Below are 23,596 nucleotides of genomic sequence, written 5' to 3'. Positions count from 1 at the left end.
GGATCCCCACTCCTTCATTGTCACATTTCTCAACTGTAGCAGCAGAAGAGATTTTACAACTCATCCAGTCTTGTAATCCTACCACCTGCCCATTGGATCCCTCCCTTCCACTATGCTCCAGACCATCTCACAAGACCTTCTGCCCTTCATTACCACTATCATCAATAGATCCATAGCATCTGGTCAGGTACCAACTACTTTCAAGAGAGCAAGGGTTATTCCCATCCTAAAAGATAGAAACCTGCTCTGGATCCATCAGACATCAGTAACTACAGTATCACTTCTCTCGTTTTTTTCAATAATTCTTGAACGCATTGTCTATAATCAACTGTCTGTCTATAGAACAACCTCCAGGATCCCAACCAGTCTGGCTTTAAAGCAGCTCACTCCACAGAGACAGCCCTTTTGGATGTCTTTGAGAAACTACATGCTGCTAGATCAGCCAAACTGTCATCCGTCCTCATCCTCCTTGACCTTTCAGCAGCATTTGATACGGTAAACCACAAAACTCTCTTATCCACCCTCAGGAGTCTTGGGATTTGCGGATCAGTTTTGGAATGGTTTGCTTCCTACCTGGAAGGACGCTCATATCAGGTAACATGGAGGGGAGTGACATCTGCTCCACGCAGACTCTCCACTGGTGTCCCACAGGGCTCAGTACTTGGTCCTCTTCTTTTCTCCCTGTATACTCACTCTCTTGGTGAAGTTATTTCCTCACATGGGTTCTCTTACCACTGCTATGCTGATGATACACAACTTATCTTCTCTTTCCCACCCTCAGATACCACAGCTTCTGATCGGATCTCAGCATCTCTGGTAGACATATCATCATGGATGATATGTCTACCAGAGATATCATCCATTGGATATCATCATGGATGACTGCTCATCAGTTAAAGCTCAATCCTAGCAAAACTGAACTGCTGTTCATCAGGTGATTCATCCCCAGGTCATGATCTTGCTGTATCCCTGCACAATGATCTGATCTCCCCTTTCGTCACAGCTCACAACCTTGGGGTAACCATGGAAAATCAACTGTCCTTTTCCTCTCAGGAGCCCCGGTTGTCTGACAATATCTGCTAAGAACAAGTAGGCTTGGGTTTAATGCTTCCACATTCTGATGCTGATGCTGATGCCAAAAGGGTATTTTCGGTGGTCAGTTTGAACAAAACCTCAAGTGTGTGTGTTGCCTTTCTAACAGAGTGTGTGTGGTGTCTGTCTTTCTAACTGTCTGTGTTTGTGTGTGTGTGAGTGTGTGTGTGTACATTCGATAGCAGCTTGAAATGTAAACGATGTAAACATCAGCGAGTCATGTTAAATTACAGACACAGCAGCACTATTGTACTGACTGAGAGTTCATTCCCAAAGAGTCGACTCTTTCATTAGCGCTATTGAGAACAAAGTGTCGGTTCTGAAGCTTTGATGAATCGATTTGCTTGAATTCCGTTATCGAGTTATCTTAAGTTCTTCCTAACAGAGTACAGAGACACGTTCAGGTTTACATCAGATTAACCAGCTAGTCACTTTAACTAGCATTAGCTAAGTGCTGCTTATTTCTATATGAATTTAAAGTAGAGATCTTCTCACTCAGTCATGCTAATGCTAATGCTAATCTTACAGGGGAAAATGCTCTCCAGAACAAAGTCAGCCTTGTTTATTTTACTGGTCCATAAAAATGGATTAAACACTTTTTAATATGTTCATAACATCTTTATCTTATAAAACTTTGTGTTATTCTTGTGTATTAATATTTCCTAACCTCTTTAACTTGGACTTAATAGCTGATTCATGGGGTTTGTACAGAGGAGCTGAACATAAATAAACTGTGTGTAATTCTTAATAAGCTGACATTTATTTATTTATTTATTACATGTTGAGTTCATCATCGACCTTTTCTGAAACTAGTCTTCAGTGTCAGCTCTTCCACAGTAAACCTGAACGTTTAAGCTTTCAGACGTCTTCATTACAGAGGACTTTACACTTATCTGCTAGAACATTTGTGAGAAACAGACACTAATTTGTTTAAATATCAATTTACCATAAAAACATAGTCATGTAGTCACACCATGACACCACCCTGTCAGTATTTCACCAGAACAGCATCACACACTCATTTACTCTTTATTTTCAGAATTGTATTCCGATTTTTTTTTTAAATATATGAACTTGATGAGAACTCTATTGAATTTTCTTTATTACTACAGTGAAACAGAATAAATGTGAACACATATATATATATATATATATATATTATTTCAGAAAAATATATTTAATAATAATAATAATTTCACCAAAGCTGGGGGCACGGTGTCTTAGTGGTTAGCATATTTGCCTCACACCTCCAGGGTTGGGGGTTCGATTCCCGCCTCCGCCTTGTGTGTGTGGAGTTTGCATGTTCTCCCCATGCCTCGGGGGTTTCCTCCGGGTACTCTGGTTTCCTCCCCCGGTCCAAAGACATGCATAGTAAGTTGATTGGCATCTCTGGAAAATTGTCCGTAGTGTGTGAGTGAATGAGAGTGTGTGTGTGCCCTGTGATGGGTTGGCACTCCGTCCAGGGTGTATCCTGCCTCGATGCCCAAAGACGAGCAGATAGGCACAGGCTCCCCGTGACCCGAGAAGTTCGGATAAGCGGTAGAAAATGAATGAATTTCACCAAAGCTACATTTTACACATCAGAAACCCAAAATATTATTATATAGATCGTTAAAGTATTCTGTCCCAAAACAAACTTAAAACTTCTCTAAAGCAAGTACAAATAAAATATTTCACTTTTATTACAAATTACACAGTGAAGTAAAGTATAAAGTGAAAAGCAAACATCGGACCTCGGCAGTCAGCTAACAAGGACCAACCTCACACGAGTTGCTAGTATAAAGTCAACATTAGATTAAAATAGAGAAATCAGATAGATTTTTATTTCATTACTACAGAAATAGAAGCTCTGATTATTTGGACAGAAAAAGCAAAGTCTATTCTATTTATGATGTTTTCACCTTCAGCCATGAGGATGAAGACAGCGAGCAGGCAAGGAGTGTGTGAATATGTGTTTGATTATAACTTACCCCAATCCCACAGACTTGCTTTTTTTTGCGTCTCCTTTCTAAAGCTTTCACAGCATAAGTAATGTGTTAAACTTGTAATTAATGCTTAATTATCAATTAATGCTAAACTACAGAGGATGTGGCAGCTCAGAGCTTAAGGTGTTTGGCTATCAATTAAATGGTCCTGAGTTCAAATCCCAGGTACACTAAGACCCCGCTGGGCCCCTGAGGCCTTTAACCCTCAGTTGTATAAAATTAGATAAAACCAGTGGTGTAGTCCTCAAAAAAAAAGTGGTATACTACTACCCCCACCCACCTCTTAAACCCCGTTTCCTGCATGCTGCCAAAACAAGAAAAGCAAAAACAAGACACAGAAGTCAATGTTTGCATTTACATGACATTAACATTCATGCCTTTAGCAGACACTTTTATTTTCTACTCACTTTTACACACAGTGCATTTGAGTTACATACATTTTATCAGTATCCGTGTTCCTGGGAATCGAACCCACGACCTTTGCGATGCTAACGTAATGCTCTACCATAATGCACTCATACACTTATATAAAAACTATTTATCATTCAATTATGCATTGTTTGTTCAGTTACAGTTTGTTCCAAACATTTTTCTATTTACTGTAACATGGACTGTGGAAAAGTGACATAAGGTTGATTTTTCTGATGAATCATCTATTGAACTGCATCCCAATCATCGCAAATACTGCAGAAGACCTATTGGAACCCGCATGGACCCAAGATTCACACAGAACACAGTCAAGTTCGTTGGAGGAAAAATCATGGTTTGGGGTACATCAACAGCCTGAGGTATCAAGACCTTCTTGCTGCCCATTACATACCACAGGAAAGGGCAAATTCTTCAGCAGGATGGTGCTCCTTCTCATACGTCAGCCTCCACCTTTCTGTCCTAATTAAATAATTAAACATCAAGACATGATAAGATTTTATTTCGGTAAAATAAGCATAATCTAGAGCCCTTTGTCTTTCATCTAAGCCACTTCTGATTCCAAATGATCAACTAAAAGTCAAGTTATTATCTGTTAATCTGTCTATTTACACAAAATACACGTTTGCAATTGCAAATAACTGTAATAATTGTGGATGCTTAGGTTGTAATTATTTTATACGTCCATTTCAGTGCTAAACCAGTCAACATGCCAACTGCGTCATAACTGGATTTCTAATTCAGATATACTGAAATACATGAAGTAAACTCTTCTGCAAAGTAAGCCTTTAACACCATAGCCATGAAGTAATACTGATGTATCTGTAACACACTGAAATGATTGTCATCTTGTTTGCTAATTTTAGCTTGAGATGTTTTAATTTATTGCCTAATATACCTTTATTTTATATTGGACAAAATATTGATTTCTGATCATGTTGTGCTTGCAAATTTTAGGGTTGGGTATCAAAAGAAATTTTCCGGTTCCGATTCCGGTTCCAGTTCTGCCTTACGATTCCCGGTTCTGATTCCGATTCCATAATAAAAGAAATGTGAAAAATAATGCACAATACTTAAACAATTCCATTTGTGTTTATTAATCACTTTAAATATTTTAAACAGAGAATTTCAATTCATATAAATTTGAATTTAAATAAATCCAACATCAAATTTATCATCCAGAATTACAACTTAGCAAAACAGTTAGCAATTTTTCTGAAGAAAAGAGAACATGTCTGCTTTCTCTGGGAGAAAATGAGACCTTTCCTGGCTTATTGTATCTCCCGCTGTGGAGAAAACCCTCTCAGAGGGGTAGATTTGCTTCATTGTTGTAGTTTTGCAAAATGATTCCACACTTTAGACTTTTTTTTAGACATGTTTAACACAAAGCGAACCTCAGCAGAGCAGCGCGAGTGACTGATTTCTGTGGTAAACTACGTTAATTTGGTTGCGTGTCTGTAAACAGTGTAAACAATTAATATTCATGAGGTAAGACATGGCTATTTAAAGTCACTGCTCCCTGTGCTTTGCCCATCATCGCATCGGAACCGCGTTTGGAAACGAAACTTAAAAATTCTGCGTGGTTCCGGTTCCTGTTAAAAAACAGAACCGGTTCTGATTAAGAACCGGTTCTCGGTTCCCAATCCTAGCAAATTTGGGTACGCTTGTTCTAATTTGTACATAACTGTAGTGTTGCCGTTTTGTTTCTTTAAAGTTGGCTGTATTTTGGATTGCTTCGGTCCAATTTAGCTTGATAGAATAAGTTACGCGATAAATTACTCAGTAAGAATAATTCTGGTTCAATTTTTTTTGTGTTGTCCGTTTGTATTGTAATGTTACTTTGCCCTGTATAGTAGGCTAATAGACTTTTTATTTCGGTGGAGATTTTTTGTTGTTGAGATTTTTAAAAGTGGCTTTTGTTTTTCAAAATTTTAATTAAGCACATTTTGAAGTTATACTGCATTTTGTTCAATTTGTAATGTTTTAAAGGCTATATTTGTACATTGTATTAAAACATGTTTTTTCAAGTCCATTTCTCAGTATAATAACATTTGTAGTTTACAGTTAAAAAAAGTGCAAATAAACATTAACTGTTAATGCTTTTGACAGTAATGTATTGTTAATGTAGAAAATAACAGCTTTATGCTGTATTTATAAAAATTTTAACAGTAACTTTCTGGCAACCGTGCTGCCAGTTACTTACAGTACTTACAGTCTTTTTTTAATATTTGTCAAGCAAGTCTCAAATTTGCGACTTAAGTCTGACTCAAGTCAAGTCATACGACTCAAGTCCCCCATCTCTGGTTATTTAAGCAGTAAAGAAAGTGCTTTCTTCTAAAGAGCCTGGAAATTACTGATACCTTCAGTAATGATCAAAGCTGAGGGGAAGCAGATCTACAAGTTTGTAATAGAGAAGTAGATATTTGGGTCATTCTACGAAACGGGTGCCATTTCCACTTTGCAATTGTCCACATTTTCATTAAGAACAAACTTTTTTTTTTTTTTTTTTTACTTACAACTTTAAATATTATGTTAATCCTCCAAAAAACATATTTTCCCACCTCAGGCACAAAATCCTTAATAATATTATCAATTTTATTCTGGCAAGGGAGTCTTTTTTTTACCACCCCGTCACGGACAATATGTATGGGATAAGATTAGTAAAACAAGAAATATATTTTTAAAATCTAATGTTTTCCTAATAGTAAAATGTCCCTTTATTGGAAACCATCAATAGAAAGTCTGTAATTTAATTTAAATAATTATTCTTAGTTTTTTAATCTTGAAATATGAATTTGACTTTTCAATGGCCTCATTGTTTGTACTTAAAAAACGAATACACTTAAAAAATTCAAATAAAGTTACATTTATTTGATTAGTCCACACAACAAGAACATCATTCAACATTAATTTATGTAAAATTTATTTTCTTTTAAATACATTTTTAACAAAATGGCCCTGTGACAGGGTGGTAACTGATGCCACGGAGTGGTTCACTGTGACAGGGTCGTATGGACAAAGTGTGTATCTCTATGGTATGCTTATTATAAACTTTATAAAACGGGGGAGGGGAAACATTAACATTGGAAATTTAACGGAAAACTTTGGTCATGCTCTGAAAAACTAAAAAAAGAGCATCATTACAGTGACTGGGAGAGTCGCATCCACATCCCTTTGGATTTCCATGTGGTGGGATGTCACAGGCCGTGGTGCTTGAGGGATTTCGAGCACATCATTGAAGAGATACCACATCAAGTCATCTTTTGGAGCCCAGAAGAACCTGTTGACACCTACACGGTGCATACACTTTACCAGGGCATGCGTTTCATCTGTCTCCATGATGATCCCAGGAGAAAGGTCATTGTCATATTTAAGCATGCACCACTTCCCAATGAGATCTCCACTTTCCCAAGCAATTGCTTCTGTTGGCACCTTTTGGGCTGTCATGTTAAAAGTAAAATGATTTGTTGTGAAGCATTGACATCTCAGCTGCTTTTGCGTGGAGCACATGCAACTTATTTCCCGTTAAAGGATTTCTCCTGGACTGGATGTGACCACTTGGTAGGTTTTCATTGTGGATGGCACTGGTGGATTCTTGCCTTTCATGTTTTCCAATGCCTGCTCAACAGCTTCAGATGATACATAAAATCATCAACATGACTTAACAGTTCTAGATATTTCAGTTAGGGCCTTATATAGCTCATGGGCATCGGGTATGTCGCGGCCATTGGTCACCAGCTTGTCTGCTGTTCTTTTCAAGGTTCCCCCAACACTGTCAGGGGACTCCTTGCCATGGCTTGCCTCAAAAAAGTTCCTCGTTCCACCCTTTAGACCTTGTCTTGCTTTCTCTTGCTTTCTCTTATCTTCTTGTTCTGCTTCCTCCACTTTTTATGCAGCTGACGCTTGCCTCTCTCTCTTAGATCACTAATCTTCTTCTTTTTTCCTTGCTCTACGTCCCGTCTCCATCTCTGACGCTCACTCTTTAGATATTTTTGCTTCCTCTCAGGATCAGCATCCCGATGTGCACGGCATCGCCGTTGTCTCTCAGCAGCACTTAATGGAGCCATTATGGAGACAGATCTATCTGCAAATGTTATTAAATGTAACATTCTTCATTAAACACAGATAGTGAGTGGTTGAGTGAGTGAGTGAGTGAGTGACATAGTGAGTGAGTGACATAGTGAGTGAAAGAGAGAGTGAGTGAAAAAGAGAGTGATTGTGTGACATACTGTAATGAGTGAATGAATAAACAAAACAGGGTTAACAGATACAAAATATCAACCTATATCAGAATCCTTGATTTCACACATCTTCACATTCAAATGGGAAGCAGAACCACCCCGTCACATTCCTTACCACCCCGTCACAATAAAACATGTGACGGGGTGGTATGTGACGGGGTGGTAAATATCATCCCAAAATGGCCGCATGTCTCCCATGTGGTCAAGTTCCTCACCATGCATACATGCATTCTATCTTAAATATAATTTTATTTGCATTAATAATGTTAAAAAATATATAAAAATGAGTTTTCCCTCTCTATCTTGCGTGACTGGGTGGTTGGTTTGAGCTTGACGGAAGCTGCCTAACATGAAAAATCAACAAATAAAGAATGTAGAGGAATGTCAGTACTTGACTGTTTTTGTACTTGGTGGCAACAAGGCTCCAATGATGTCACTTCTGCTTTGTGATGTCATTTATTGCAACAGTACATTATTTATTGATAAAACAAGTTAGTGTGACGGGGTGGTAAATCAAATTGAAGGACGCACACAAATCATAAAATATTTACAAAAAAATAAGGTTTATTTTGAATAAAATATATCTTATGTGAAAAGGGACACAAATATAATTCTGAAAATAATATCTTTTTAAAAAAAAATACATAACTAATTTGGTGATATTTTAGATGCAAATGTCATGTTGGTCAACATGGACATGTGAAAATGGCTATGTACTAATGCAAAATTATTAAAAATAGTATGTTATTCTTTAAGAATAGTGTTTTTATTATACATCATGTTAACAAGAACACTTCAATGAATAACTTTAAGCTTTGTAAGCACATTTTGGGACATTTTTGTGCCTTATGCATCTCATCAAATGTTGCGGACCCAAATGGCACCCGTTTCGTAGAATGACTCATTTATGTTTGAAGGTTTCACACTTAGATGGAAGGCTGAATCAATGACTTCCAAGTCAAGAAAAAGATCCAGGTCTGATCAGACTTGAGCAAGATCAAACTCTTTATCCACAGGATTTATGTAAAGTTTACACTTCCCTGTCACCTGCACCTAAAAGAAATATAAATGATATTCATTATTAAATAGATAAATAAATATGACTGTAAAAGATTTTCATTGACGTTTCATTCGAGTGTTAAAAAGAAAACAATAGGTAACAGATCACATCATGTACTCACTGATCTTACAGGTTATAAATGTGTCCGCTGATAAAAACTAACCTTGTGGCTAAAGTGATCATTACATATTACTGACACTGGCTAACTACAAGTAATGTTAAGTAAATGTACAGTGTTAAGCTCTGAGTGTTAAACACTTTGTATGTTAAATGTCCCACATCTCAAACAGCTCTTTATACAGATAGAACATGAGAATCCTTCACATACTATTTTCAAACCAAAAGTGTTTATAGATAAATTGATCAGGATTACCAGGATTTTTTCCTTATTTCTTTAAGGTCCTAATCACCAGTTCATATTTAATGTCCAAGCATAAATACCACCTACCCATAAGCAGCACATTGGCATGGTTGTTTGCTGGGGAACTGCTGTTATGTTGCAAAGCTAAACAGATTAAAGAAAAAGAACAACTTATAAATATATATGCACATTACTAAATACTGGTCTTTCTATTGTAAAAAAAAGTTTTAATGAACATTTGATGTGATGTGACATGATGTGTTCCACTGTTTGAAGACCAAAGGTTCTAATCTGTATAATTTTACTAAAATATACAAAGAGCACTCTGGTCACATGATCCTGTACTTTCATGGAAAGCTTGTGCTGTTACTAGGAATCATCTGCACTCAGTAGCTCTGGATAAGCCTACATGCATTATATGCTTTTTGCATTATATGCATTATTTCTGCTTAAAATGCCACCTTGTGTGCTGCCATAGAGCTCATAATATTTCAGTCAATCATTTTTCAGAGGACACATACTTAAAACATTTTTAGAGAAGGCATTAATGTGAACTGACTTGAATTGTGACTGGAATGTGTATAAAACTTCGGCATTATCTGGTTATACTCACTGAATATTCCCATCTTTATAAGGACGAAGAGAACGACTGCAGCCACAACCAGCATGACAACAGCTCCAATCACTCCCCCAATGATACCACCCTGAATCTTTGGTACAGTACAATCTAGGCATGGGATTTCTTCAAAGAAATAACAAAACAAAAACCTCAATAATGGAACTTCCAGCAGGTACAACAACTTTCCTCCATACCAATAATAAAACTTCTACCAATTACAGCATTAAATGTAAACTATTTCAAAGACATTATATCATAGTATGTAATCCACTATGTTTACCTTCATGTCTACCATCAATGACTATTGGTTTGTCGAGGGTGATGTGGTTTACATAACAATCATAAGAATCTTTTTCCTCCACCAGGATGTCAAGACTCTTCCTCTGCTGATATGTTCCATCACCATTGGGTCTCACTCCTGTTGATGTTACCAGGTGATCAGGTAGAATAGTTCTGCCCTTCCTCAAATACATCTGGATATCTTTAGGGTAGAACCCCGTGGCCAGGCAGGACAGGGTCAACTTGTTAGTGTCTTTTACACATTTCTTTGCAAATATTTGAACATTTGGTTCAGCTGAAAAGACAGAAACATTTTCAAATATTACTACAGCAGTAAGACTCAGGTCAAGGTTGAAATGATTTCAGTAACAAATCCTGGATACTCACAATGTTTTCTCAGTTCTTCTTGTCCATAGTACATGAACTTGATGAGCCAGTCCACACACTCTTTCTCCAGGTAGCTCTTGGTGTATGTGTTAAGGATGGAAACTTCATCCCATTTCCTTTTGGTCGGCTCAGCAGCTTGAACTGGAGCGATCCACCTCGAGTTTTCATCATCAAAGGAGAGGAACTCAGCACCATCGTAGCTGTACTCATCAATTCCTCTCACAAATTTACTATTTCCGTTTTCACCTTCAATCACACAGCCATGTCTCCACTGAAGAACATGAAGGTCTGAAATGGAGACAGTGCAGTAAAGATAAGAACTATGTGACATTAAGAATCATAAAGAAATGACATCTGACATTTAATGAGTAATGATGAATAAAACTGAACTAACCAGACTTATTGTGTCTCATTCGCTCCATCAGGATGTCCACGTTGACCTTAAACCACTGCTCTTTGCTCTTACGGGACTGAGTTCCTTTATCCCAGTAATCCTTTTCCATCTTCTCCTTCATCCAGTCCTGTTTAGGAACCTTAAGCTGAGTCTCACTGCTGTAGTAGTCGAGTTCTCGGTCATCGAGCATGCCCAGTGCGGTGAACTCATAGATTCCAGGCAGCTTGAGAGGTTTAGACAGAGCCGTGTAGGTGTAAAACAGTGAGTGTTCACCTGGAGGAGAGGGAAAAAAAACTAAGTGTAGCCACTCACCATAAACAAAAAAACAATCTTATACATTCACCCTAACACAAGGCAATTTTCACTGGACACCTCACTGATGCTCAGTAAAAAGCTCTGATCTGGATCATAAAATGAATTTAGAAATCAACTTGGTCTAGTGGCTGGTAAAAAAGAGCAAGTCTCTGTCAGTCCACTAGAGGGCGACAAAAAGCGTATTAAATTCAGGTCTCACTAAATGAGTTACAAATACTTTATTAGTAAAATAAATTATGAAGCTCTAACAGCGTGTATTCCCAAAATATCTCATTTACAGGTTGTTGTTTTTTTTACCAGTGACACGTGAATTTTCATGTAATCACATCTATACATTTTAATTGTATATAAAACTAGTAGTAGGTAATTAATTTCTCAGACTGAACATGGGCTACTATTCTGTCAATGAATGACATAATTCTAGTTAATTCCATTTCACATCACAGTTTATCCAATAAAAATGAGAAAAAGGCTGAACATTATGTGGCACTTTGTTCTGTATTTTGTCACATCACACGTTTACTTTCAGTTTTAGAAAAAGTTTTAAACTTTCTGTTTTTTCTTCAACACACAAATCACATGCAAACATTTTTTCTTCTTAGGTTACATCAGTCTACATATCACACATGGACTCTGTGTTGTTCTATAATGTGTACACTTAGATATACAACTGATGAAAAAAGTATACAAGAAATAATAAATAAACAAACAAACAAACAAATAAATAATTCCTGCTGTTTCAGTGCACAAAACACTTTTATCAACACAATAAAACACAATAAAACACAATAAAACACACTTCCTGCTCACTTTGCCCCCACCCTTATGGCCCAATGCCAACAGGTTACTGTACTGTGACTCTTATTGTCTCCTTAATGTTCCACTTCATGATCAAATTAAAAGCCGAGTCATTTGTGTGTTTTTATGAACAGAAACACAGATTTTAACATCATAAAAATATTATTATTAAAAAATATAAAAAAAAATTTTTTGGAAAAAATGGTTGTTCTAATTTGTTGACTAATTAATGTTGTTCTAATTTGTAAGTAAATAATTGATGCTTGATTTCATTTGAGAAAGAAAAGAAATCAGTGACGAAACGAAGTGAACAAAACACTGGCGCAGTCAGAAGAAATCCGCCATGTTAATGAGATACAAACATTAAAGATCTTCCATAAACACTAAAGTTCCTCCCTGTGGTCTGAGTGTTAAGTGTTAAGTGTTCATTATTCACAGGATCTCAGCTGAAACACGACTAAAATACAATTAAAGCGACGAAAAACTGATTGTTTTAAAATCTTCCTGTTACTCTTTTACTTTCGATTCTGATTCACACACACACACACACACACACACACACACACACACACACACACACACACACACGCACGCACAGACACACACACACACACACACACACACACGGACACACACGGACACACACACACACACACGGACACACACGGACACACACGGACACACACACAATATTAAAGTAATATAAACGGACACTGACCACCGAAAGCTGGCACAAAGGCACAGAAGAGCAGTGAAAACACAACCGTGATCCGCCCCATGGTGTGGAGCTCAGGTCGATCCCTCAGTTACAGAAGTCTGATACACAAACTGACTTGTTTACTCAGTTAGTACACGGAAGCTCCAGGAGACAGGAGGCGTGGTCAAGACCAACCAATGACAGTTTTTTTATCTGCATCCAACCAATCAGCGTCGGGCTGTAATTAATATCCAGGTAGATTGAACATGTTCAGGGTTCTGAAATGAATCAGAGCTTAAAGACGCTGGAAATGACACTGTAGTGTGTGTGAGATAATAATAATAATAATAATAATAATAATAATAATAATAATAATAATAATAATAATAATAATAATAATAATTCAAATGTATTTGTATAACACTTCTAACAATGAACATTGTATCAGAACAGCTTTACATAACACTTAAAAGTTAATATAAAGAATAATACAATACAAAATATCAAGATTACTATTAGACTTATATTTAAATGTGTTTGTATTTATCCCTATTCAGAGGTGGCAAAAGTACACACATCCTTTACTCAAGTAGAAGTTCAGATACTCATTTTTTTTTTAAAAGACTCCAGTAAAAGTAGAAGTAGTGACTACACTCTTTTACTCAAGTTAAAGTAAAGAAGTTTGGGCTCTGACACGTACTTAAGTAAAAAGTCATTGCCATTATTTTACCTTCATTGTATTTTATCCTAAAAGCAGAAACAGTGAAAACTAGTCAAAGATTTATGGCAAATATATTTAGTGTTTTATTTGATCCAGGATTCACTAATATTTTTAACCACATGTGGAAACTTCTATGTACGACAACAGAAACCATCGTAGAACTGTCTCATGTATGTGCACTTAAAATGAGTCACACACACATACACACACACACACACACACACACACACACACACACACACACACACACACACACACACACACACACACACACACAAGCACACAAGCACGCACACACACACATACACACACACATACATATACTGTAATATATATGTATAAATATACATATGTACTAATCCCTATACACACACACACACACATACACACACACACACACACACACACACACACACACACACACACACACATCTTTTCTTTCCTTCTTTATCACTTCCTCCCGAAACGGAATCCGAAGACCCCCGGCGATGGACGAGAGCACTTCATTTCGTTGTATAGCACCTTCATCCAGTGTTGTAATGTAACGAAGTACAAATACTTCGTTACTGTACTTATGTAGAAATGTCACGTATCTGTACTTTACTTCGCTATTTAAATTTGTCAACTTTCACTTTTACTCCACTACATTTCCTAGATAAAATGTAAACTTTTACTTCGTTATATTTCCACTAAGCATCTTCGTTACTCGTTACTACAAAATAAAGTCAGCAGAAATGTGTGTGACTGTAATAAGGGAGATTTGGTGTATCACTGCTGCTAGATTGTATTACGCTCCGCACGCTGTACGGAGAAGCACAGGTACGCGCAGCGTGCACGCGCAGTCAGAGCTGGGGGCGTTTATCTATAACGGGGGCAACCAAAAGCAGTGAAATGTCACTATTCTTATTACCAGAGTTGTAGCACAAACTAAATATTAATGCAACATCAATACTAAATAAAAATAATATTTATTGATTTGGTCTGTGTGAATATCTGTTTATTAATGACTGCATTCATCAGACACACTGTTTGTAGAGAATACACACACACATGAACTGATCTGATTCAAGACTGGCATCATTACATCATGTATAACATTTTGGTGTCCACTTTTGCCATTTAATAACACCATAACTTTTGCTTACTATGTAGTCATATAATATATAATATAAACCTCTTCTTGTTTTAAATTCTCACTGAGGGATAAAACCCCTAAAGATGAAACCCTAGAACTGCCCCTGATCTTATACCTACTGAAAATCACTGAAATTTTACTTTTACTTTGACTTCAAATACTTAAGTACATTAAATATCAGAAAATGACTTTTGATACTTAAGTACAGTAAATATCAGATACTTTAAGACTTTTACTTGAATAATATTCTAAAAGGTGACTTTCACTTCTACCAAAGTCTTTTTCTAGTACTATACTTGTACTTATACTCAAGTATTGCTTTCTAATACTTTATACAACACTGCCTTCATCCATGTCTTCCTCTTCTTCTCCTCTCTTGTAGTACGTCATCTACATCAGGTGTTTCACAGAGGGTCCGAGAGCTCTCCTGCCCGCTTCCATCATCTCCACCTTCTCCATCAGCTTCACCCAGGCCTCGATCAGTGCAGCTTCATAATCAGGTAAGACGGGATGCAGAGGGAAGCTCAGACCTCCTTCAGGACAGAGCAACGGCAATGACATGAGCAGAGACGAGCAGATGTGGAATGTCTGGAGTTTCATCTACACAGAAGGACAAAAGCAGAGTGTTTAGTGATCTCAAGAGTGACGCCAAGGAAGACGCATAAATGGACTGAATGTATACAGGACACTCTAGAAAGTACCTTCTGGCAGAATTCCTTGTGTCTTTTCCCCATTCATCATCCTTTTCTTTAAATACGTATCGCTTCAAACTCATCCCACCGTCACAGCCTCAGATTCGAAGCTGCCATTGGTTACGACCTCCATGACGCACACATCAAAGCCATCAACATTCCTCAGTCCTGGAAACACAGTCTGTTTAAGTGGCCAATTACTGTGACCGCTCACAATCTATTCATTACGACACATAACACATAAACAGTGTCATTATGTTCGTGATACACTGATCCATCTCATAAGGAACTCAGAGAAACATCTAGAAGAATGTGACTATCTAGGTGATAACGTTATTTTAAAGGAAGGGTTGTTAGCACATGAACTTATGTCACTTATGAAGACCAAACCACAAATAGTAAAATATTACGCTTTTAAAGAAAGCGAGCAGAACTGAAACTAATCTGATGCTAACATAAAGCACTTCTGAGTCTGGTTTCTTCCTCTTATCATCTCAGGGAGTTTTTCCTTGCTTTTCTCATCTCTGGCTTGCTCATTAGGGACAGGGATAGATATATATAGTATCATACATTTTAATATTTTCAAATTCAAATTTAAATTGGAAAAATCTGTAGTGTGTGAGTGACTGAGAGAGAGAGAGAGAGAGAGAGAGAGAGAGAGTGTGTGTGTGTGTGTGTGTGTGTGTGTGTGTGTGTGTGTGTGTGTGTGTGTGTGTGTGTGTGTGCCCTGTGATGGGTTGGCACTTCGTCCAAGGTGTATCCTGTCTTGATGCCCGATGACGCCTGAGATAGGCACAGGCTCCCCGTGACCCGAGGTAGTTCGGATAAGCGGTAGGAAATGAATGAATGAATGAATGAATGAATGAAACAAATGTACAAATTCATTCATTTATTTTTATTCTTATTTTTTCTTTTTCTTATATATATTTTTTCTTTATTTTCTCTTTCTTCTGTTTCTATTCTTCTGTAAAGCTGCTATGAGACAAGGGAATTGTTCAAAGTGCTATACAAAATAATGAATTAGTGAAGGCTGCTCTAGCACAGTTAAGCATGGAGGAAGAGATGTGATGGTAGGATGTTATGATGGTGTGATGGTGTGATGTTATGATGTTATGATGGTGTGATGGTGTGATGTTATGAAGGTGTGAGGTATGATGGTGTGATGTTATAATCGTATGATGGGGTGATGGTTTGATGTTATTATATGTGTTGGTAAGATATGGGTGATGTTCTGGTGATCTGCTTCACTGGGAAAAGTCACTTTGGAATACAAAGGAACATTCCAGAAACTCTTGCTTCCCATAAATAAAAAAGTATAACCTTTTCTTTAATATGTTCTATAGAGAGAATATGTTATTATTCAGCAAGATGATTTTCCAAAGAAAACACACACTGCAAAAACAAGCAAAAGTGGCCTGAGAACAGGTCCATCAGACCCAGTCCGAGATCTAAACCCTATAGAGAATATTTGGTCTCACCAACAGTGAGAAACATCAGGAGACATTTACTACACGACAGCTGAAGCCACCAACACTGACCTGGACTCTGTACTGTAATGATTTATCTGTCTTGGTTTTCAGGCTCGACCGCAACAGGAATTCTGGCATGTTGTCAGCTTGAGTGTAGGCGCAGGTGTAAAACTGTGGGCCTGTGCTATCCTAGCAGCTAAGGTGTCGGACTACCAATTGGAAGGTTGTGAGTTCGAATCCCAGGTCTACCAATTTGCCACAGAACTTTGCATAAATTTGCATAAACTTTTGTCAACGGTGTCTTTTGGCCTGGAGACGTCCACATCTAGTCAGGAGATTGCTGTTGTTCATGAAGCTGCAGCTCTTACAGAATGTTAAGTCAACGACAGAACAGAACAGAGTGTCAAGTCAACGACATCCCATAATCAAATGATTTTATTTATAACAATCAGTCAGTATGGTGTCAGTATGGTGTCAGTGTGGTGTCAGTGTGGTGTCAGTATGGTGTCAGTGTGGTGTCAGTGTGGTGTCAGTGTGGTGTCAGTATGGTGTCAGTATGGTGTCAGTATGGTGTCAGTGTGGTGTCAGTATGGGGTCAGTATGGTGTCAGTGTGGTGTCAGTATGGTGTCAATATGGTGTCAGTATGGTGTCAGTGTGGTGTCAGTATGGTGTCAGTATGGTGTCAGTATGGTGTCAGAGTGGTGTCAGTGTGGTGTCAGTGTGGTGTCAGTGTGGTGTCAGTATGGTGTCAGTGTGGTGTCAGTGTGGTGTCAGTGTGGTGTCAGTGTGGTGTCAGTGTGGTGTCAGTATGGTGTCAGTGTGGTGTCAGTGTGGTGTCAGTGTGGTGTCAGTATGGTGTCAGTGTGGTGTCAGTGTGGTGTCAGTATGGTGTCAGTGTGGTGTCAGTGTGGTGTCAGTATGGTGTCAGTGTGGTGTCAGTATGGTGTCAGTGTGGTGTCAGTGTGGTGTCAGTGTGGTGTCAGTATGGTGTCAGTGTGGTGTCAGTATGGTGTCAGTGTGGTGTCAGTATGGTGTCAGTGTGGTGTCAGTATGGTGTCAGTATGGTGTCATTATGGTGTCAGTGTGGTGTCAGTGTGGTGTCAGTATGGTGTCAGTGTGGTGTCAGTATGGTGTCAGTGTGGTGTCAGTATGGTGTCGGTATGGTGTCAGTGTGGTGTCGGTGTGGTGTCGGTGTGGTGTCGGTGTGGTGTCGGTATGGTGTCAGTATGGTGTCAGTATGGTGTCATTATGGTGTCAGTATGGTGTCAGTGTGGTGTCAGTATGGTGTCAGTATGGTGTCAGTGTGGTGTCAGTATGGTGTCAGTGTGGTGTCAGTATGGTGTCAGAGTGGTGTCAGTGTGGTGTCAGTATGGTGTCAGAGTGGTGTCAGTGTGGTGTCAGTGTGGTGTCAGTGTGGTGTCGGTGTGGTGTCGGTATGGTGTCGGTATGGTGTCGGTATGGTGTCGGTATGGTGTCAGTGTGGTGTCGGTATGGTGTCGGTATGGTGTCGGTATGGTGTCAGAGTGGTGTCAGTGTGGTGTCAGTATGGTGTCAGTGTGGTGTCAGTGTGGTGTCAGTATGGTGTCAGTGTGGTGTCAGTGTGGTGTCAGTGTGGTGTCAGTATGGTGTCAGTGTGGTGTCAGTGTGGTGTCAGTATGGTGTCAGTATGGTGTCAGAGTGGTGTCAGTGTGGTGTCGGTATGGTGTCGGTATGGAGTCGGGGTGGTGTCGGTGTGGTGTCAGTATGGTGTCAGTGTGGTGTCAGTGTGGTGTCAGTATGGTGTCGGTGTGGTGTCGGTGTGGTGTCCGTATGGTGTCGGTGTGGTGTCGGTGTGGTGTCAGTGTGGTGTCAGTATGGTGTCGGTGTGGTGTCGGTGTGGTGTCGGTGTGGTGTCGGTGTGGTGTCAGTGTGGTGTCAGTATGGTGTCGGTGTGGTGTCGGTGTGGTGTCGGTGTGGTGTCAGTATGGTGTCGGTGTGGTGTCGGTGTGGTGTCGGTGTGGTGTCAGTATGGTGTCAGTGTGGTGTCAGTGTAGTGTCAGTGTGGTGTCAGTGTGGTGTCAGTATGGTGTCAGAGTGGTGTCAGTATGGTGTCAGTATGGTGTCGGTGTGGTGTCGGTGTGGTGTCAGTATGGTGTCAGTGTGGTGTCAGTGTAGTGTCAGTGTGGTGTCAGTGTGGTGTCAGTATGGTGTCAGAGTGGTGTCAGTATGGTGTCAGTATGGTGTCGGTGTGGTGTCAGTATGGTGTCAGTGTGGTGTCAGTGTAGTGTCAGTGTAGTGTCAGTGTGGTGTCAGTATGGTGTCAGAGTGGTGTCAGTATGGTGTCAGTATGGTGTCGGTGTGGTGTCAGTATGGTGTCAGTGTGGTGTCAGTGTAGTGTCAGTGTAGTGTCAGTGTGGTGTCAGTATGGTGTCAGTATGGTGTCAGTATGGTGTCAGTATGGTGTCAGTGTGGTGTCTGTATGGTGTCTGTATGGTGTCGGTGTGGTGTCAGTGTGGTGTCAGTGTGGTGTCAGTGTGGTGTCAGTGTGGTGTCAGTGGTCAGTGGTGTCAGACAGAAAGAGCGAGCGAGTGACAGAGAGAGTCATTAGCTGTGGTCAGAGATCAGTATATGCCGTGTGTGTGTGTGCGTATGCAGTGTATGTGTGTGCGTATGCAGTGTGTGTGTGTGCGTATGCAGTGTGTGTGTGTGCGTATGCAGTGTGTGTGTGTGCGTATGCAGTGTGTGTGTGTGCGTATGCAGTGTGTGTGTGTGCGTATGCAGTGTGTATGCAGATGCCACAGCTTCTGACCGGATCTCAGCATGTCTGGCAGAAATTTCATCATGGATGACTGCTCATCAGTTAAAGCTCAATCCTAGAAAACTGAACTGCTGATCATCAGGTGATTCATCCCCAGGTCATGACCTTGCTGTATCCCTGCACAACGATCTGATCTCCCCTTCAGCCACAGCTCACAACCTTGGGGTAACAATGGACAATCAACTGTCCTTTTCCTCTCAGGTTGCTAATGTGACTTGCTCATGTCGGTTTCTTCTCTACAACATTAGAAGCATTCGGCCATTTTCCCCCATACAGACTGCTCAGGTACTTGTTCAGTCTCTTGTCATTTCTAGACTGGATTACTGTAACACACTGCTGGCAGGTCTTCCTATGAACGCAATTCGTCATCTGCAAATGATTCAAAATGCAGCTGCATGGCTTGTGTTCAACCTGCCAACGTTCTCCACACCCCCCGCTGCTGCGATCCCTCCACTGGCTTCTGGTAGCTGAAGGCATCCGATTCAAAACACTGATGCTGGCCTACAAAGCCAAAAATGGACCAGCTCCCTCTTACCTCAAAGCCCTCATCACTCCTCACACTGCACCCCGCAACCTCCGATCTACCAGCACTGCTCGACTGGTTCCACCATCTCTCAGGGTAAGAGGGAAGTATACTACAAGACTCTTCTCTGTTCTGTCACCAAGGTGGTGGAATGAACTTCCCCTAGAGGTCCGGACAGCTGAGTCACTGGCTATTTTCAAGCGGCGGTTGAAGACCTACTTATTAACTAAAAGTGTAACCACGCAGAGCTCTCACTGTGTGCTCATACTTTGCTCACAACATGAGGTCACTGCACAATCACAGTGCACTCATACTGTGGTGGAAATATGAGGTCACATCACACTCACTGTGTGCTCATACTCTGGTCACTGTGTGCTCATACTGTGGTCACTGTGTGCTCATACTGTGGTCACTGTGTGCTCATACTGTGAGATCACATATAACACCACTATGCAATAATTGTGTTAGTTCACTGTTATCTAAAATGATTCAGTTAACTCAAACTTTTACACCCACAGTCTTTATTTCCATTAATAAAAACAATCAAACAAAAAGTCAGCTTTTTCCTTTATTTGGTTTCCTTGTCAGCCTGGTGTTGGTGTTGGACAAAAAAAATTCTACTTGGCAAATACATTCCGCGTCTGGTGTTGTTCTGGTGGTTACTTTTAGCTTCTTCACCTCTATTTCATTTTGTTTGTGAAAAGACCTGACACATTCTAAAAACACAAAGAGCAAGGTGTTAACATTACAATTTCTATAGCAGCATCCAGATGCACAAACCAAAACTTAAACACTTACTTTTCAAACATGTCAGGAGCACAGGTGCCAACACCTTCTTCCCATCTTTCCCCGTTCTGTTATACAGACAGAGAACATTGTCTGACGCTATGCTTTTTAAAGCCTGTCTCACCATCTCACCTATATTGGAGCTGCCGTGAGTATGGATGAGATAGTGTACCTGACAAAAACATACATAATATTGTCATGATTAAAATATACCAGGCTTCAACATTTCTTTTACATGGTATCTGCTGCAAAAAAATAAAAAAATAAAACTGTGGCTTTGTTGTAAAAATAAACGCTAAATTTATATAGTAGTACTAACATAAAGCTCTCGATAAGAAGGCTTCAAACGTTTCAAAGCTGGAGCACTGTTGTTGTTTAAAAAGTTCCTCATGGGCATCTTCTTCTGCCCGCTTCATGAGAACAGACTTAACTTTTGCCAAGTCATTCATGATGACAGCTTGTCTCTGTTCCAGCATTTGAAGTTGTTGGAGTATCTTAGTATTCAGATCTGAAAAATTGTAAAGTTAGATTGTTATATAGCAAAGGATGTTTTATGGTGACTTTGCATTTTGTTTCCTTTGGTTCCTTCCCTGTTATCAAAATTACATACATAAGGTCAGTGAAATTGCATTTATCTAAATCAGTTATATTGTTTCTATATTTATTTTTCTACATCAATTAAACCGTTTTTTCCCTGGTCGTTTTATCCACAATGCACATGTAGGTGGTTCACTTTAATTGTGGGGACATTTGGTACAATGTAAAAAAAAACAAAAAACACACGCACACGCACACACACACACACACACACACACACACACACACACACACACACACACATTATTCATAGTGTTTGGATCAAAATCAGGATAACATGCAATAAAAAAGGCAAAAACCCTGCCTTACTGACTTACTTGACTAACTAATCAAACTGAATGCATGAGCGGTATAAGCGCTACCGCATTGTATTCATCTTTATCAATCAAGGACAACGGTATCATGATTGCTTTATGTCTCAGTTGAGTGGTGTCAGTATGTAACATTTTAGTGTGATTCCGAAATCCTTTGAATATGCCAATTATTCTGGAGTCGCATGGCTTAGTGTACAAAGGTTCCATTCTGCAAAAAACCTCACAAAAGATCAGATTTTCTTGAACTCCATGTATAAGGCAGTAGCTATCATTGGTCATTCTGTAACATTCTTTTGTCTTTGGCGTACCAGAGTTAACATTTGATTTCTTAGAACTTGATATTGCTTGCCTCTCTGCTAATCTGTTAGCTACTTGAATCAGTGGATCACTTGAACCACGGATAAACCTCTTGATTTGACCCATATTGTTCTCAAACTTGTACGCTGAACAATAGTGTAATGATCTGTTGTAATTTGCAACATCAGTGAGATGTAGCAAGCAATGCACATTATATGAGATGAAACTCATGCTATACAGGCTGCTACCTTTTTCAACAAAATATGTTAACAGCTCATCTGCATAATCACGATGCTCCATTAGGTTTTCACTGTACAAGATGCGCATTCCAATACTAAGTGAAAGGAAGTGAATATACTCCTTATCGAGAACATATTTCAAAATCACTGGTCCAGTATAAAGCAAAAATGTTCAGAATTCAGTTGCTTTCCAGTGCTTCAGTTCATCTAACCCCCTGGGTTTCCTATTGAATTCAGGAGGTATGTGATGTCGGACAGCTATGTTCAGGATTTGTCTTCTGTCTAAATGACTCATTGGTTCTGAGATTTCCTTTATACAAAAAAAGCATTTTGCTCTCATGAACTCCCTTTACATCACAAAAGTCACAGCCATAGCGGCCATTAAACTGAACTATTCCTTTGATGAGGGCTCGTGCTGGTGCATCACATATGATGTTTTTGAGGACAATTCTCTTCCCTTTAAAGCCTGTTTCCATCAGTTCTTGCAGCTCCTCCATAAAATCCCTCAAAAACTCCAAATCATTTGCTTTCTTTGCTCCAGAAAACAGAGCAACAACAAAAGGACTGTTTTTCACTTCATCAATGTTGATGACAGCACACTGAAGTGGCCACATTGTGAGATTTTTGGACTTGAAATATCATCAATAAAGGCCATCAATATTCAAAGAAATCTCAAAGTGGTCGTATTTTGAAGTCTCTTGCTCAGACAGAGTATGCGTAAGACCTTCCTTTAATCCAAAATATGTGTATTTGCCACCTATCAAAAACAAGATTTTACAGTTCAGTGAAATTTCTGAATAATATTGCCAAATGAGTGCATGGACATTTTCAAAGTTAAAATGTACCTGATTTTTCTGTTATTCTCAAACTGCCAGAACGAGGTGTTTTCAATAGTGTTCGTCCGTCTGCTGGAACATCAATGTCATGTTCCTTCAAAATCTTAAGCAAATGAGTGAGAGAGGTCATGGAGATGTTGAATTTCATTGCCCACTCAGACAGCTTTTTCTCCAGAGACAAAGCTAGCTCTGAGTTACTTTCACTGGTAACATCCATGGAATCATTTAGTCTGTCAATTTCATACCATAGCACTTGATCTTGCATATTAATTATGGTATTCTGTTGTGATTCTGAATCATACTGTTCTTGCAAGTCTTCATTTAGATGCTGCTCCACAACATTCAGCACATTTCCTGAGTCGTCTGATGAGTAGTCTGATTCAAGTTCTCTGGAGGAGTGTTCACTATCAGAAGTGTTTTCATTTTTTTCTGAAGAGCCAAAATGATCTTTTTTGATTTTCTACGAGCTTTTTGTTGCTGTCTTTTCAATGCCTTAATTTTTGTTTCCAAATCCTAACAGGCCAAAAAGAACTTC

The 23,596-nt window shown here is 39.2% G+C and overlaps 1 protein-coding gene, 1 long non-coding RNA gene and 1 pseudogene across 2 annotated transcripts; 1 reads left to right on the top strand and 2 right to left on the bottom strand.

The window, feature by feature from the left end:
• The first annotated feature begins 53 nt into the window (after positions 1-53).
• LOC125145717 lies at positions 54-20,322 on the top strand (annotated as a pseudogene).
• On the bottom strand, positions 8,286-12,832 carry LOC125145678 (class I histocompatibility antigen, F10 alpha chain-like). The gene is made up of 7 exons (XM_047819493.1): positions 12,676-12,832; positions 10,845-11,117; positions 10,451-10,738; positions 10,065-10,358; positions 9,779-9,907; positions 9,253-9,309; positions 8,286-8,797 (listed from the first exon to the last, which is right to left on the bottom strand). The coding sequence occupies exons 1-7, from the start codon at positions 12,734-12,736 to the stop codon at positions 8,775-8,777; spliced, it is 1,125 nt and encodes a 374-aa protein (XP_047675449.1). The 5' UTR covers positions 12,737-12,832; the 3' UTR covers positions 8,286-8,774.
• A 252-nt stretch (positions 20,323-20,574) lies between the features above and the next one.
• On the bottom strand, positions 20,575-21,281 carry LOC125145685. The gene is made up of 3 exons (XR_007144120.1): positions 21,098-21,281; positions 20,791-20,950; positions 20,575-20,708 (listed from the first exon to the last, which is right to left on the bottom strand). It is a non-coding gene; the product is annotated as an uncharacterized LOC125145685 (long non-coding RNA).
• Positions 21,282-23,596: the final 2,315 nt, after the last annotated feature.

The sequence above is a fragment of the Tachysurus fulvidraco genome, chromosome 10, assembly GCF_022655615.1.
Source record: "Tachysurus fulvidraco isolate hzauxx_2018 chromosome 10, HZAU_PFXX_2.0, whole genome shotgun sequence".
Classification (NCBI taxonomy): domain Eukaryota; kingdom Metazoa; phylum Chordata; class Actinopteri; order Siluriformes; family Bagridae; genus Tachysurus; species Tachysurus fulvidraco.
This window is presented reverse-complemented; position numbering and strand designations above follow the sequence as displayed.